Source organism: Melanerpes formicivorus, unplaced genomic scaffold (genome assembly GCF_026170545.1).
Source record: "Melanerpes formicivorus ecotype bairdi unplaced genomic scaffold, bMelFor1.0.p_v2 SCAF_29, whole genome shotgun sequence".
Classification (NCBI taxonomy): domain Eukaryota; kingdom Metazoa; phylum Chordata; class Aves; order Piciformes; family Picidae; genus Melanerpes; species Melanerpes formicivorus.
The window spans coordinates 9,637,701-9,653,629 of record NW_027142381.1 but is presented as its reverse complement, the minus strand read 5'-3'; the positions used below and the strand labels follow the sequence as shown (position 1 = coordinate 9,653,629).

Sequence of the window (15,929 nt, the reverse complement as noted above, 5' to 3'; positions counted from 1 at the left end):
ACAGCAGCTTCACATGTTTAAACCTCAGGGTGATCAATATTTACTGCAGCATTTCATTTCCTATTTGCATATAGAACATAAATAGCCTTAAGAAATGAGGCTGCTTAATTAGAAGCTAGGCCCAAGCCCAGGGTACCCAAGCAGGCAGCAGTATCAGCAGTGCCACCTCCAGTAGCACAATCTGCTGTGATGACAAACTCCAGATGACACATTTCACATGCCTGATAAACCCCTGCTTCCCAGGAGATAAACCCCCCCCAAATGGATTCATCTGCTGCCTGGAGAGCAGTGCTGGGGCTGGCAGCACAGTGCAGCCAGCCCTCCCCCTGCCCACTCCCTGCTCACCTGGCACCAGGCTGTCGTTGTAAATCCAGGCAGGCATCATTTGCTGGATGGGGTCCTGGGCAGGGAAGACTCCAACTCCTGCATGTTTTCCATTCAGGAAGGAAAGAGACAGTGGTGTTAGAAGACAGAGATGATGGCTGCCAAGGTCTCAGAGACTAGACTGCAGCTGGGCAGTGTCACTTAGCATTTCAGGCAAAGATTTCAGACAGGAATCACTGTCCCAGGGGAGAAACAGCCACTGCAGGCACGTGTGCCTCAACAGGACCAGAGGGGCTTGGCAGTTAGTCACACACACAACCAAACAAGGAGCTCATCTGCACCCATCTTCATTCCCAGCTGTACAGAGGCCCTCACTGGCTCTTAAAACTTCACAGCAGCAGTTCTGTGCCACATCAAATGCAGTCTTCCCCTCAGTGGAGGCTGGCAGGGCTGCTTGTGGAGTACTGAACTCATGCCTGCCACCAGCACAGCCTGCCCAGGGAAAGCCACCACCAGCAGGACACATCCCCTGCCCCACTGCCCCTAGTCTTCAGACCCAGGAGACATCCTCACTGCCTGCACCACCACAGAATCTGCCACACCTGACCCTCTGTGAATTGCTTATTTCCTTCCCCACTGCATGGACTCTTGCCCTCACCCTCAGGGGTTTGCTGCCTCTCTAGATCCTTCTAAGCAGATTTTACCCTCAAGTTGGATGGAGCTCTAACAAAAGTCAGAATGATTTTGGATCTCAGTGTCTATCCCAGTGCCCTTGCATCTCCTCATCTTCCACGTGGATTCCCTCCTGACTGCAGTCTAATTTCTAGCCATCCCACAACTCCAAGCACACTCTAATATAAGCAATTGCTTCCATCTCACCAGCCAAGTAAAATGAATTTGCTGCTCCCTCCACTCTCACTACCCTTCAGCTTCAACAACCCTCCCATACATTTCTGCACCCTATCAGTTCTTGCTTCTCACCCTTCAGACTCTCTTGATGAAACTCAGCCCCTTTAACATCAAAAAATGAGAAGGGAAAGCAGCTCCCATCCAGAAACAAGTATCAACTAGCTAGGAGTTGTAACCTAACAAGATTTTATCCCCTCCAAGCTCAGAGATGAAAGCCCACCAGGACAGTCACCATCTTCAAGGGGAAGTTCCCTTCAGCCAGAAGGGAAATCATCTCTGGAGGGCACAGCTGGTTTTGTTTGCCCCCCAAGACAGAGGGCAGAACGCTCCCAGCCAGACCTGATTAAACAAACATGTTAAAAGTGACTCCAGCAGGAAACTCATGTGGCAGAAGTTGAGAGCAAAAATCAGAGCTGTTACATTTCAGCAGGGAGCAGGAGGCACTGAAACGTTATTCAAGCAGGCATTGAGAGCCAAGTGATGCAGAGTGCCCTTGGAATTAGTGCACAGAGTGTTAGCAGTCAAGCAGCATCCTATGAGATTGGAGTTCTGTTTGGTTTGCTCACCACACTCTTCAACTGCTAGGTTTTGTTCTGAAGCCTTGTGCACCTCAGCAGCACTGGCACCACTTTCATGTCCACCTACAACACCCCAGGCACTGCTGGTTAGACTGGGGTGAGCTTGGCTTGCAGCTGAGGCTTTGTGCTCAACTTCAGATGCTTTAACTTTGGTTTGCTCTTGTTCAGATTCATTTGAGCCATTATTTAAGAGTTTCTCCTCCAAGGCAGAGCCTGAATAAACAGCAGGGGGAATGATTTATGTTTTGTTATTAGCCTCCCAGCTCCCAGTCCCACAGTTCCAGAGGAAAAGCACTGTTGGCAGCCCTGAGGAGCTCTCAGGACGTCTGTCCCAGCTCAGACCACAGCACCACCTTGCTCCAGCACTTCTGCCCTTTACTTACCTTGCACACACAACCACCCCAACAAAGCCACAAGGAACACCTCAAGCTGTTTGCTGCATTAGGATTATTGCTGCATAACCATCTGGGCACCAGCAGAAGGGTCCAAGACCTGCAAACTTCTTCACCTCACCCACATCCATCTAGCCCCCAAGAGAGGAAGCAACCCAGTGCCCCTCATCAGTTCTTCCTGCCACCACCATCCCAGCTGATCTTCCTTTGCTACTCAGACTGAGGGAGATGCTTAGTACACAAGACTTGATTCACTTAAACCCAGCCTCAGGCATACACTTAGCCATCTCTGGATCCATGTGTGACTTGCAGGGAAGGAAGGGACTTGAGCCTTCTTTTCCCATGGCTCAGCAGGTTGGTATTCCATTGCAGCCCCAACAAAGTGAATGAAAGCTTTGTGCAGCTCTGTGGCAGAAGGTGATAGGTAAAACCAAAAAGGATATTGGAGAGTTACCTGGTGCATGGCTATGGGGTGAAGCTGCAGAGGTGGGAAAGTAAGGAACCTGCCCAGCTGTACCATGCAGGGTGGGTATCACTGGAGCCTGGGCTGGAGGGAGAGGCTGGACCACAGCCTGTTCTGAAAGCAGCTGCCCAGCCTCAGTGGCAGAACGGAAAGGCTGGGAGGAGGGCTGAGGCACCACTCTGGGGGGGTCAACAGGCCCTTGGATAAAGTCACTAAATTCTTCATCCCCGAGAAAAGCAGAGTGGGAAACAGATACAGCAGAATGGGATGGAGTGGAGTGATCTGCAAAATGGAATGGACACAATGCACAGTGATGAGGAGAAAGGCTCCTGGGGGGGCAGGAAAGGGGACAAGTATGGGCACACAAAGCAAATGGGGGAGGGCAAACAGCAGGGGACACAGCCTGGCAGGGATGGGAAGGGTCACTGCCACCCTGGCAGACAGAAGGCAAAACTGAGCAGCCACTTCCAAGCATGCATCCTCTCCCCCAGGGCTCTCTGAGGCAGACACCTGGAAACTTGGCTCTTAACACTGCCCATGAAAGTGTTCTACCTCTTGTAAACAGAATGGGTCACAGCAAAGCAGGAGGTCAGAGTTCAAACTGGACTGTGGGGGCAGTCTGCTCAGGGGGCCACTCTCCCTTGAAGGAAAGTGTTAGCCTCAGAGAGGTATCACAGGCAGGAGAGAAATGCCTCCTCACTGAGAATCTTCTGCTTGATCCCCTCCAGAGTCACCACTGAACAGAAGTGGCACAGGATGGGCAAACCCACAGACACCACAAGTGTCACTGCACAGCTACCAAGAAGCAAACCCACAGTGGAGACAAAGATTTCCCACAGAGAGAAGCTTTTTATAGGCTGGAGACAGAACAAACTCCACTGCAGCCCACAGGAAATCCTCAGTAGGGATTGCTACAAATGTAGTAACCACTGAGAGCAGGCCACAGGCAGCCTTGGTTTGGCTGTGCCCAGGCAGTGGGACACAGGTGGAGCTGGCACAGCACCCTGAAGTCATTACACAAGGTTTTGATCATTCTTAGCACTTGTACAGCACCTCTGGGCTTCAAAAGCACGCTGAAAAACATTAATTAATGCTTTGGCTAGAAAAGAACAGCAGATGATCAATTCCTGTCCTGTTTCCCTTCAAGCAGAGCACATTAAGCTCTTCTGCTAAGAGCTGCTCTCTGATGTTCCACCTTCACAGCCTGACCAAGCAAACAGTTGCTACAATGAGCCTTTATTTGCCAAGCAGGTCCCCCCCTGGCTTCTGCAGCCCCACATGAAAGTCCTTCCTGGACTGAGCTGCCCCTGCTGAGCACTCCCCAGCCTGGCTTGCAGCTGGAGTGAGGGAAGGACAAACCTGGCTTCTTGGGGTGCGCTGCCGGCGTGGGGTGCATCTTAGCATCTCTGGAGAAACCATCCAGGTTGCCTTTGATGGCTTCCAAGGCATCATCCCTGCTCTTCTCACCTGCCTGAAACACCACAGAACATCAGCTGAGAAACACCCAGCAAGCTCAGCTGGTCTCCATACCCACACCCCCTCAGCTCCAAGCTGAGCAGAGCCTGCTGCTGGACTGAGTCCCTCCTCCCTCCAGCAGAGCCCTGCTGCAGCACACCAACACCAGCTCCCCTCTTCAGAAAGCAAACCAAGCACTTTGCAGGCTCCCCCCAGCAGAGCTCCTCAGTCTCTGGGCAAAGCTCTCTCACAGGAGCAAGAGACAAACCCTACTCAGCTGCCTGCACTGCTGAGCTCACTGCAAGCACCCAAAGCTTTGTCCAAAGCTAACAAAGAGGCAAGCAAACATCCTCTGTGCTGCAAAGCCAATCTGTTCCCCAACCTCACACACCAGGTTGGTTTGCTTTCCAACAGCTGATCTCACTTCCAGCACCAGACTTTGTTTACACCAACTGTGTGTACAGGACTGACTATTCCAGATGCTTTCCAAGATCTCATCTCAGTTCCCCTCTTCTGTGCTTGTTGAAGGAGACCATGCAAGTAGAAGGCATCAACCCCCCCGACGGCCCAGGACACACCTTGGGCTTCACACTGCTGAGGAGCCTCAGCTTTTGCTTCTGCTCTTCAAACTGGCGCCGTTTCCTTTCCTCTTCTAGGAACTTCTGCTGGTGCTCAAACCTCTTCCTGAAGCAAAAGGATTTTCAGAAGAGAGAACAATCACTTTTGAGTGCAGTTTTCCTGGCAAGTCCCTCTTTTGTGTCTCACATTCTTGTGGCTGGCTGCACACATCTGCACTCCTCAGAGCTGCGTGGCAGCCACCATCAGCTTCAGAGATGCCCTTCCGTGGAGCGGCCTCCGCAGCACCCTCAGCACTGAGCGGATTCATCCCCTGCAGGGACTGCCAGCACTTGGCTTTGTGGGGCTGCCCTTCAGACCACAACCTCCCCCTTTCCCAGGAGTCAGTAAAGTGTCACCTACTGTTGTTCCTCTGCAAACTGCTTCTGCATGTCCGGGCTGTACTGCGGGGCTGCCGGGCGCATTCCCAGGAAGGGAGCCTGTCCCATGTAGGGCATCCCGGCCGCCGGCAGCGGCCCCAGGGCCATGCCGCCCTGCAACAGAGCAAACACAGCCCAGAGGTAGCAAAAGCCAAACCAATGGCAACTGGGAAACCACAGAAGAGGGGCTGGGAGGGACCCCTGCAGACCATCCAGTCCAGCCCCCCCAGGCAGGGTCACACAGGAACACATCCGGGTGGGGCTGGAGGCTCCACCACCTCCCTGGGCAGCCTGCTGCAGGGCTCCAGCAGCCTTACATTAAAGAAGTTCCTCCTCATGTTCAGATGGAACTTCTGTTCCAGTCTGTGCCCACTGCCCCTTCTCCTGGCACTGGGCACCACTGAACAAAGCCTCCTGCCACCCACCCTTGAAGTATTGATCAGCATTGATCAGATCCCTCTCAGGCTGCTCTTCTCCAGACCAGGCAGCCCCAATTCTCTTAGCCCTTCCTCACCACAGAGCTGTTCCACTCCCCCCAGCATCTTTGCAGCCCTTTGCTGTCCCCCCTGCAGCAAGTCCCTGTCCTTGACCCGGGGAGCCCAGAACTGGAGTCCAGGTGTGGCCTCACCAGGGCCGAGCAGAGGGGAAGCAGAACCTCCCCTGCCCTGCTGGCCACACGCCGCCAAGGAGGTGGAGCTCAGCCCGGGGGAGCAGAGGCTGAGCAGCTGCAGCGCTGGGTGCTGGGCACTCAGCAGAGGGCACTCTTCCCTCGCACTCAGCAGGGCTGCAGGAGGCACTTTGGCCTCTGCTCAAACACAGAAACCAAGACTTCAAACCCCTACAATCCCTTCGGGAGCAGGAAGGCTGCCGGGCATCCTGCAGGGCTGCCCCCGTCCAGTGCTGTGCTCTGGGCTTCTCTCGGGGTTTGTGTCCTGTCCTGAGTGATTCTGTAGTTACAAACTCCCTGCTGGAGCTGCAGCTCCAGCCTGGCTGCTGGCTGCTCAAACACAGCTTGTGCAGGGGTGCAAGGGAGGCAGCCAGCCTGTGACAGCAGCCAGCCTGTGACAGCAGCCAAGAGGAGACCTGTCTGAGCAAAGTGCCTCTGGGTGAGAGCCCTTCCCTGAGCCCCACTCTGCCAGAGGGGCAGCAGCAAAGCAGCCTGCCAGAGAAGCCTTTCCTGCTCATTCACTTTGGTGCAGGTATCAGGACACACAGGGTGAGAACAGAAGCTGACTGCTGGTTTTAGAGCAGCTCTCATAAAAACCTCTTCCTATGAGAAGCTTCACAAAATGAATCCAATAAGTTCAGGAGGGGAGGGCAGGGAGGGGGCAAGGTCACCAGGTGCAGTTTGTCACAGCAGCTCTGGCCACAGGGCCAGGCCAAACCCCTGCACTTCAGCACAGTTACACAGAAGCACCTTTGGGGCTGAACAGAGGCCAAAAGACCACAAGAGAAAACACAGCATCAGCTGCTCCTGTGGCATCCTTGGGCCTGGGCTAGGGAGGGCAGAGCCACAGCCAAAGTTACTGCAGGCACAACAAGGAAGGAAACACAGGAGCAGGGCAGGTGGGAAGTGACCAGGGGAGAAGATGCAGCACTCCAGGAGACTGCCTGCTCCCCAGAACAGGGCACCCAAAAACCTTCATCAGCTGCCACTTAACTCCAGCACCTGAGCTGCAAAGGGGCACAAAGGGAGTGAGCTGGTCCTGATCCAGCAGCCTGTGCCCACAGCCACTTCTCCCCAGCCTACAAAGGTCGCATTTAAAGCACTTTCACCAACCCCCTGCATGGCAAGGACCTGAAACAGCAGCAGCAGGAAGCACAAATCAGGAGGGCAGCAGAGGGCTGCTGGGGGAGCTCTGAATTGCACTCACTTCACTCCATACTATTAACAACCACACTTTGGAGTGGGAGGCCTCTTGCTGCGGCTTTGTTTCCTTTCCTGTTCACAGGCCCTGCTTCTCAGCACACTTGGGTGTCACAACACCCATCAGGAGCTGCAAGTTTGGATTCTGACATCTCTGAGGGGGCTCCAGCATCCAAGGGGCTTGAAATAGCTCTGCTGCTGTCCTCACACTACACCCTCGCTCCTCTCTGCTCCACAACAGTGAGCAATGTGTGCCAACCCCCCCTCCACCCAGAGCCCAGGGAGCCTTGGGGGATTCCTGAGCTCACCAGAGCTGTCTGTGATTCACAGAGTGCTTCCAAGCAGCATGGCCCACACCACAGCAGTAGCCTCCCCTCAGCTTCTGACCCTCCAGCCTGCAGCTGGGAGGGCACCAGGCACCAGCTGCCCCCTTTCAGGCAAGGCCTTTCCAGTCACTCCCCATCTCAGCCCACGTTTCATCTCACCCACCTGCATGGCCATGGGTCCAGGGGGCATCTGAGATCCATAATTCATCCCCATCATGCCTGGCATATTGGACTGCACGACAGGAACCATGGGGAAGCCCTGCTGCTGCATGGGGATCATCCCTGCAAGGAAGCAGGCAGCAAGGTGAGCTCCCATGCCAGCTTCTCCCTCTCTCATTTGCTTCTCTCCTGTCTTCTCCTGACTAAAGGAGCAAACACAAATCAGCTTGCAGTCTTGCTGGGCCACTTGGAAAGGGAAAACAAAGCACCACAGCTCCAGAGCAGCAGCCACAGGGTTCCCTCAGCTCAGCCATTGGCCACTCCAAGGGAAGAGCCCTTCCTGAGGCTTGCCTGCCAGCCAAGCTGATGCATTCTCCCAGCATCCCAAGGACTCTCTGTGGGATTCTTCCCACAAGGTTTTCCTGAAAGGGTCATTCCCAATTAATGAGATTTAATTAAGCAGACTGAGTGCTGCTGCTAATTGCCCATTTCCCTTGCAAGGGAAAGCTTCACACACTGGCAGCTTCTGAAGAGAAGCCTTGGGAACTGAATCCATCACAGCACAGCTTCCCCCTCTGGCCTGGCTGGAGGTTAATTGGCCTCTGCAGGCAGGAGCCTCACAGTGTCTGGGCAAAGCAACCTGGGGTACTCCTCCAGTGGGTGCAGCCAAGTGGGTTGGGATTCAGTGCTGCCACACCTTGCATCTGCCACCTGGGGAGGCCTTCACTACCACGGGTTTGCTGCCAGCACACTGTGAGCTGGTTCTGACTGTGAGCAACTGCACATCAGACACCCAGGCACTGCAGGAGGGATGTGCCACGCTCAGCAGCCATCCACAAACCAGTCCCTGAGACTTTTTAGGATGCAACTCTCCCCATTCCCCACAAGCCCTCTGTGTTTTCCATCAATTAACCAGCACTCAAGAGGAAGAACAAAGGTAATGCAAGGCTGAGGCTCCCCTACTGTATGAATACTTTCCCCTCAGGTTGGGACTCTTGTCCCAGGGTCTTGCTGTGCTTTGTAAATATTTACCAGGTCTTGCAACACCACACAACGTGGGTATGCACAGCTGGGAGATGGAGCACAGAGAGGGGAAATACCACACTCAGAATAACACTAAACTCTTAAAGGCAAATCCAGGCTGCAGGTGGAGAGGGATGCAGGGTCCCTGGCTCTCTGATCTGGCACCCTGGGAGCACAGCACTGCAAGTTCTGGGGGAAGGTCAGCTCAGCTCAGCAGCACTGGGTGCAAGGGGAGTGCAATTAACCATCACACTTGTGAGCAGCAGCACAGAGCCATCCTGCTTTGAGCATTTGAATGCATCTGGTTCACACTGCAGCTGTTAAGCTCATACTTACCTTGAGGAGGACCCAAGCCACCACCGACAGGAAACATGAAGCTGGAGGAGGGGGAGAAAGCAACATGGAAGTCTGTGACTGTAGTGCCCAGCAGGGAGTGGGAAAGCCACCTTGGCTTGCACCTCAGCACCACCCCCCACAGCCTCCCAGCTCCTGGCCAGCACATCCATCTGCTCCTACAGGGCCCAGAGAAACCAGCCCCAGGGCAGGAAGAGGCCACTGGGGATCCCCCCCAGCACAGGCTGCACAGCAAGGAAGAAATAGCTCTAATCCTCCAGAGCAGCACTGAAATGGCTTTGACTCATCCACATCCCCCACAGGAGAGCTCTGGCACCCACACAGGATGGAGACAGGTGAGGCTGTGAGGCTAGGCCAGGCCTTTGAGCACCAGGGGGATGAATAAACATCTCCTGCTGGAAGTCTGACTCAGCAGGACCAACAACTGCACCAGACAACAGTTCTCAGCTGCTTAACAGCAGCCTGCTGCAGAGGAGTGAAGTAGCCACCAGACTCCTCCACCTCTGCACTCTCCCCACTGGGAAACACAGTGTCCCCAGTTCATGCAGGTCTCTGTTCTCAGTCACTCTCACCACAGGAGTGGTGCCCAGGGAAAGCGACTCCAGCAGCAGGGGCCAGGTGCAGCAGGGGGAAGGACTGCTGCAGCTTCAGCTGGGATGCTGATGGGAACTGCCAGCCCCCCAACAGCAGCATGTGCTGCCTGCCTGCACCTCCCTGACCCCTTGCAGGCAGCTCTCAGAACCCCACACCAGCAGTGATCCACCCCACAGGAGCCTCCCTCCGTGTCCCAGCAGCTGTTACACCACAGCACCAGGACAGGAGCAGGCTTGGGGACACTCAGTGCCCCTCAGCACCAGGGTGGATGGAAAAGCAGCTGCCTGAGAGGAGAGCAGCAAACAGCCAGAGATGACTGCAGGCAGTGCCCCAGCTTGCAAAAGCCAGCCTGGGTCATGGATGTAAGAGCTGTGCAGCACAAGGCCCAGGAGGGCATTTAAATGAGGCCTTCATCCAGGAGTGAGGTGCAGGTCAGAGTCACCACGACACCCCAGGGAGCTCTGCATTTCCTCTGACTCAAAGCCTCCTCAACACTGCAGCTCCTTCTGTTTCCCTGCCTGCTGGTGTCTCCTTCCCAACCCACACACCCCCACACCTTCCAGGGGGCCCAGGTCCCCACACCCCCAAGCACCACCACTTCTGGTCTCTCTGGAGCTCTGCCCCCTCCCAAAACAAGGGCTGGGCTTCTCTGGAGCACTTTGAGTTCACACAGCTCACACCACAGCCAAGGTCTGCTCAGTTTGGTCACTTTTAACCCCCTCACCAGCACACAAACATCATGAAGACAAAGACCTGGCTGAAAGTCAATCTAAGAAAGAGGTTGAGCTGCTGGAAGGTGCCCAGAGAAGGGCAACGAGGCTGGGGAGGGGTCTGGGGCACAGCCCTGGGAGCAGAGGCTGAGGGAGCTGGGGTTGCTCAGCCTGGAGAAGAGGAGGCTCAGGGGAGACCTTCTTGCTCTCTGCAACTCCCTGAAGGGAGGTTGTAGCCAGGTGGGGGTTGGGCTCTTCTCCCAGGCAGCCAGCAGCAGAACAAGAGGACACAGTCTCAAGCTGTGCCAGGGGAGATTTAGGCTGGAGGTGAGGAAGAAATTCTTCCCAGCAAGAGAGACTGGCCCTGGGGATGTGCTGCCCAGGGAGGTGGTGGAGTCCCCAGCCCTGGAGGTGTTTAGGAAGAGCCTGGCTGAGGCCCCTGGTGCCATGGCTGAGTTGATCAGATGGTGCTGGGGGATAGGTTGGACTGGATGATCTCAAAGGTCTTTTCCAACCCGGTCAGTTCTGGATTTGTGTATTGAGGAGGGGGATTCACTTCTCAGTGTCCCTGCCTCAGGGATTCTTTCTGAAGTGGGACTGAAGATTTCCAAGCCATCTTGAACTGTTTTTAACTCTGCATTTAGCACCAGGAAACACAACCCCCATGCAGCCCTGCCCTGTCTGCTCCTCATGACATTTGCCTTGGGGTTCACACGAAGAGATTCTCCCTTCCCCTGCCCCTCTTCCTGAGGGCTTCCTGCTCACAGCTGATTGATAAGTGACTGCATTTGCCAGATCTGCTCCACTGCTTTTCCCTCCTTTCCTTCCTTGTTTCTGAAGGGAGGCAGTGGGGGAAGCAATGGTCTGAAAAAGAGGCACAACAACAGAGATTTACTGGAGGAGGAGAGCAGACTCCAGTGGCCTCCAGGTCACAGCAGTGTAACCAGCACAACAGCATCAACACTCCTGCTGCACCACCACCACTCCTGCACCCAGCCCAGAGCCAGGGGCAAGACCCTCACCAGCCCCACCAGCACCCGTGGGGGGGATGGGAGCAGTCATCAATGTTGGCCCTAACAACCGGGGGGCCAGCAGGCCCCCCGGCCTTTGGAGTCACCACCACCAGCACCCAGGGTGCCCTGTGGGCACTGACCTGAGAGGAGAGGAGGATCCTCAGCCCCGAGGGGCTCAGCTGAGGGCTGCTGCCCTTCCTGGTGGGGATTACATAGGGGAGTGGGAGGGGAGGGCCAAGTGGCCACAGCTGGGGTGGGAGGAGACTCAACAGAGCCCAGGTGCTGTGGGTTTGAGAGGAAAGGGAGAAATGGGGCAGGGGAGGGGGGCAGGGAGGGATAGGGCTGGGGGGATGGAGCAAAACCAGAAATGAGGAGCTTCAGATTGGATGTGAGGAAGAAGTTGTTCCCCAGGAGGGTGGTGAGAGCCTGGCACAGGCTGCCCAGGGAGGTGGTGGCAGCCTCACCCCTAGGAGTGTTTAAGGCCAGGCTGGACGTGGCTCTGGGCAACCTGCTGCAGTGTGAGGTGTCCCTGGCCATGGCAGAGGGGTGGAACTGGATGGTCCTTGAGGTCCTCTCCAACCCCAACAATTCTCTGACTCTAAAACAATTCTGCAGCTTAGGCTGATGTGAGGAAGAAGCTCCTCACAGGCAGAGAGCTTGGCCAGGGGGATGTGCTGCCCAGGGAGGTGGTGGAGTCACCCTCCCTGGAGGTGTTTGAGAGACTGGTTGAGGCACTTGGTGCCAGGGTGCAGTTGATCAGATGCTGTTGGGTGACAGGTTGGACTGGATGCTCTTGAAGGTCTTTTCCAACCTGGTCAATTCTGTGTGACTGTGATTCCCAGAGGGCCCCACAACCAAACCCCAGTGCTGGCCAGAAAAGCTTCTTCCTCCACTCAGAGGCTGAGCTAACTGAGCTTTGCCTGCATTTGGGTTCAGCTGGTCTCACTTTGCCTGCATTTGGGAAGAGCTCTCAGCACAGGGTTGCCTCCCTGGCCATCTGCAGCCCTCAAGCCTGTGCAGGTTGGGATGTGCAGAGCTGCTGCTGTAAGCCAGACCTGCAAGCACAGCAGCTCCAGGCATGGCAAAAGCAGCCCAGTCTCAGCCTAGGCAGAGTGAGGAGACACCCAGAGTTGCTTCTGAAAAGCTCATGAGCATGGGAAGTGTTCACAGCTTCCCATTCCCCCTTCTGGTGGGGAATCCACCCAGCAAACACGCTCTGGAGGAGAGCAAGGCAGCACTGCCTGCTGGAAGCCAAGGCAGGTCAGACTATGAAATATTTATCCCTTTCCACACAGCTCCTCTTTTATTTATAAGCCTCTGTTGAGGAAGAAAATCAACACAAAACCTTGCAGCTAATTAGAGGGCAGGGGCAGAGGAGCTCATTAGAAGTAGCCCAGCAAGCTCCTGCAGCACAGCACCCAGTAGGTGCAGCTGGGATCCACCCCCGGCCTCCCCCTGCCAGAGGCATGGACACAAACCCTCCCTGGCTGTGGGCACTGCTCTTGCAAGTCCAACAGCAGTTCAAGCAGCGGCTCCTCAGGGCTGGGCAAGCAAGGCAGGGGACACCCAACTCTGGGCTGCACTGAGGCACTGCAGAAAGCACCCAGCCTGGTGTCCCTGCATGGCTGAGACCAGAAGGAACTTTGCTTTCAGGATTCAGTTAGCCTGGAACGGCTCAGGGGGGAAGGGACCTCAGAGCTCATCTCCTCCAACCTCCACAGCATGGGCAGGGACAGCTCTCAGCTAGACTCAGCTGCTCAAGGGTTCATCCAACCTGGCCTCAAACACCCCCAGGCAGGAGGCAGCCACAGCCTCCCTGGGCAGCCTGTGCCAGAGTCTCCCTGCCCTGGCACTGAAGAACTTCTTCCTCAGCTCCACTCTAACCCTGCTCTGCCTCAGCTCCAAACCATTCTCCCCTGGCCTGTCTCAGACACACTCATGGAAAGTCCCTCTACAGCTGCAGCCTTCCTGCAGGATCCCTTCAGGCACTGGAAGGCAGCTCCAAGGTGCCCCTGGAGCCTCCTCCCCTCCAGGCTGAACAATTCACTTCCTTACTCCTTGCTGTGTCCACAGCTGCTGACACTGACCCGCAGCCACTTCTGCTGCAGCAGCACTCCAGGCCCCCTGGCCTTGTGCACCCAGGCACAACCCTCTGGGCAAGCCAGGAGGCAGTGTAAGGCAGGACACGGCACAGAACACAGCCCAGGAGCCAAACCCAGCCCCTGCTCCTGGAGAGGAGTGACAGAAGCCTGTGAACTCCTGCAGGGAAGTGTTTTAACCACGAAGCTCAGAACCCCCTCCCCAGGCCAGCTGACAGCTTCGGCCTGAGCCCAGCCACGCTCTGCCTGCACACACCAAACCACACAGACCATCTCCCTGCCTGCAAGGGGGCTGGGGCCCTGTGCTCCCCAGCTGTACAGCTCCTGTCAGCACAGCACAGACCAGCAGAGCCCCTCTGAGGGGCAGAAGCCCACACAAAGTGCAGCGAAGCGAGGCAAAGAGCCCAGCTGGAGAACAGACCTTCCCCTCTACCTCCAGACTCTGTCCTCAAACCAACCAACTTCCTGACACCAGGACACAATGGATCTCAAACCCTTTCCTTCTGGAAAGCCTCTGAGCCCACCAGCAGCACTTCTGTTACCTGCCTGCTGCTGTGCTGGGCAGGCAGCACTGCTCCCAGAGCGACGATGGCTCACCTGGCAGGAGCTGCTGCAGGCCTGTGACCTGGGGAGCAGAGGCAGCCTCCATCCCCCCCAGCACACACAGGCAGCCTCTGTGCCCCCCAGCACACACAGGCAGCCTCCATCCCCCCCCCCCAGCACACACAGGCAGCCTCCATCCCCCCCCCAGCACACACAGGCAGCCTCCATCCCCCCCCCAGCACACACAGGCAGCCTCCATCCCCCCCCCAGCACACACAGGCAGCCTCTGTCCCCCCCAGCACACACAGGCAGCCTCTGTGCCCCCCAGCACACACAGGCAGCCTCTGTGCCCCCCAGCACACACAGGCAGCCTCTGTGCCCCCCAGCACACACAGGCAGCCTCCATCCCCCCCAGCACACACAGGCAGCCTCCATCCCCCCCAGCACACACAGGCAGCCTCCATCCCCCCCAGCACACACAGGCAGCCTCCATCCCCCCCCCAGCACACACAGGCAGCCTCTGTCCCCCCCCCCAGCACACACAGGCAGCCTCCATCACCTCCCCCCAGCACACACAGGCAGCCTCTGTCCCCCCAGCACACACAGGCAGCCTCTGTCCCCCCCCCAGCACACACAGGCAGCCTCCATCCCCCCCCAGCACACACAGGCAGCCTCCATCCCCCCCAAGCACACACAGGCAGCCTCTGTCCCCCCCCCAGCACACACAGGCAGCCTCTGTGCCCCCCAGCACACACAGGCAGCCTCCATCCCCCCCAAGCACACACAGGCAGCCTCTGTCCCCCCCAGCACACACAGGCAGCCTCTGTGCCCCCCAGCACACACAGGCAGCCACACTTCAGCTCCTCCAGCCACAGCCTTCCAGAGCCCTTGGATGTCTCTTCCCCAGCGCACAGCTGCGACCCAGCTCGGGGACCCAGCCCCCTCCCCACCTTCCCTGTGACACTGACAGAGCCACAGGCTGCAGGGGAGGGCTCAATGCACTCAACCTCCCTGTGGCAAGCGCAGCATTTACCCAGATTTGCCTGCCTAGAAGTAGGACAACAGGCAAACAGCCACAGCCTACCCCGAAACCGCCCCCAAGGGCAGGGCAGTTTCAGCTCCTGACCCTTCCCAGCACCCAGCCTCGCCTGCGGCATCGCCTCCGGCCCTGCCCCTGCCCCGAAATGCCCTCAGTGGGCTGGAGGGGAGAAGCAGCCCTGCCGGCAGCGCCCTGCCCGCTGGGGACAGCCACACTGGGCACTGCCAGCAGCAGGGGCACCCGAGCAGGGCTGGCAGGACCCCAGCGCCTCTGTGCCCCAGCGCCTGGGATGGCAGCTGCGGAGGTGAGCTCCAGCTGCGCGGCCCAGACACGGCAGAGGCCAAGCTGGGCTCCCAACAGCCAGAGGCACCCCGCCCGAATGCTGTGCCCCCCGCGCCCTGCCCGGGACCCTGCACCCCACCCCCCTCCAGGCCCCCCGCCCGGGACACCACAGATCCCGCCCGGGACCCCCGCCCCACACCCAGGACACCACAGATCCCGCCCGGGACACCACAGATCCCGCTCGGGACCCCACATACTCCCCGCCCAGGCCCCGCACCCCAGGGCTCCCCCACCCCCGCGGGTCTCCCCCTTCCCTCTGCCTCCTGCTCGCCCACCGGCTCCTCCCACCGCTGCCCGCTCGGTGCCCCGGATCGCCTCCCTGCCCGCGCCCCCGCGCCCCCGCCCCCCACCCCTCCTGCGCCCCCCGGGCCCGCCCGCCACCGACCTGGCCGCCCCCGCAGCCGCTGCCGCGCCGCTGGCCGCCCCGCCGGCACCCCCCGCGCCGGGCCCGGGCCGCAGCGCCATCTTCCCGCTCCGGCCGCGGCTGTCAGCTGAGCGCCGCCGGCTTCCGGGGCCGGCCGCCGCCGCGCCCCGCCCTGGCCCCGCCCCCCGCCCTGCCCCGCCGCCGCGCTCCGCCCCCGGTCCTGCCCCGCCGCGCTCCGCCCCCGGTCCTGCCCCGCCGCGCTCCGCCCCCCGCCCTGCCCCGGCCCCACCCCCAGCCCCGCCCCCGGCCCCGCCCCCGGGGTAGCGGCGAGGCAGCCTGGCTCGGGCCCGGGGCTGGCGGCGGGCACGGCGGCTCCGGGC

General features: G+C 58.1%; 1 protein-coding gene across 7 annotated transcripts in view; it reads right to left on the bottom strand.

Moving 5' to 3' along the window:
- SYNRG (synergin gamma) overlaps positions 1-15,652 on the bottom strand; it is a 45,403-nt gene extending 29,751 nt beyond the window's left edge. For 3 of the 7 annotated variants that reach the window (XM_068154971.1, XM_068154972.1, XM_068154970.1), the window contains exons 1-9: positions 15,571-15,652; positions 8,828-8,868; positions 7,473-7,591; positions 5,100-5,230; positions 4,700-4,805; positions 4,026-4,137; positions 2,658-2,948; positions 1,800-2,024; positions 346-423 (exon numbers count right to left, since the gene is read on the bottom strand). In XM_068154971.1, coding sequence (XP_068011072.1) covers positions 346-423; positions 1,800-2,024; positions 2,658-2,948; positions 4,026-4,137; positions 4,700-4,805; positions 5,100-5,230; positions 7,473-7,591; positions 8,828-8,868; positions 15,571-15,650 — 1,183 coding nt within the window. In that variant the 5' untranslated portion in view covers positions 15,651-15,652. The remainder of the gene's footprint in view (positions 1-345; positions 424-1,799; positions 2,025-2,657; positions 2,949-4,025; positions 4,138-4,699; positions 4,806-5,099; positions 5,231-7,472; positions 7,592-8,827; positions 8,869-15,570) is intronic. The other 4 variants (XM_068154976.1, XM_068154975.1, XM_068154973.1 and 1 more) reach the window with 3 other exon arrangements.
- Positions 15,653-15,929: the final 277 nt, after the last annotated feature.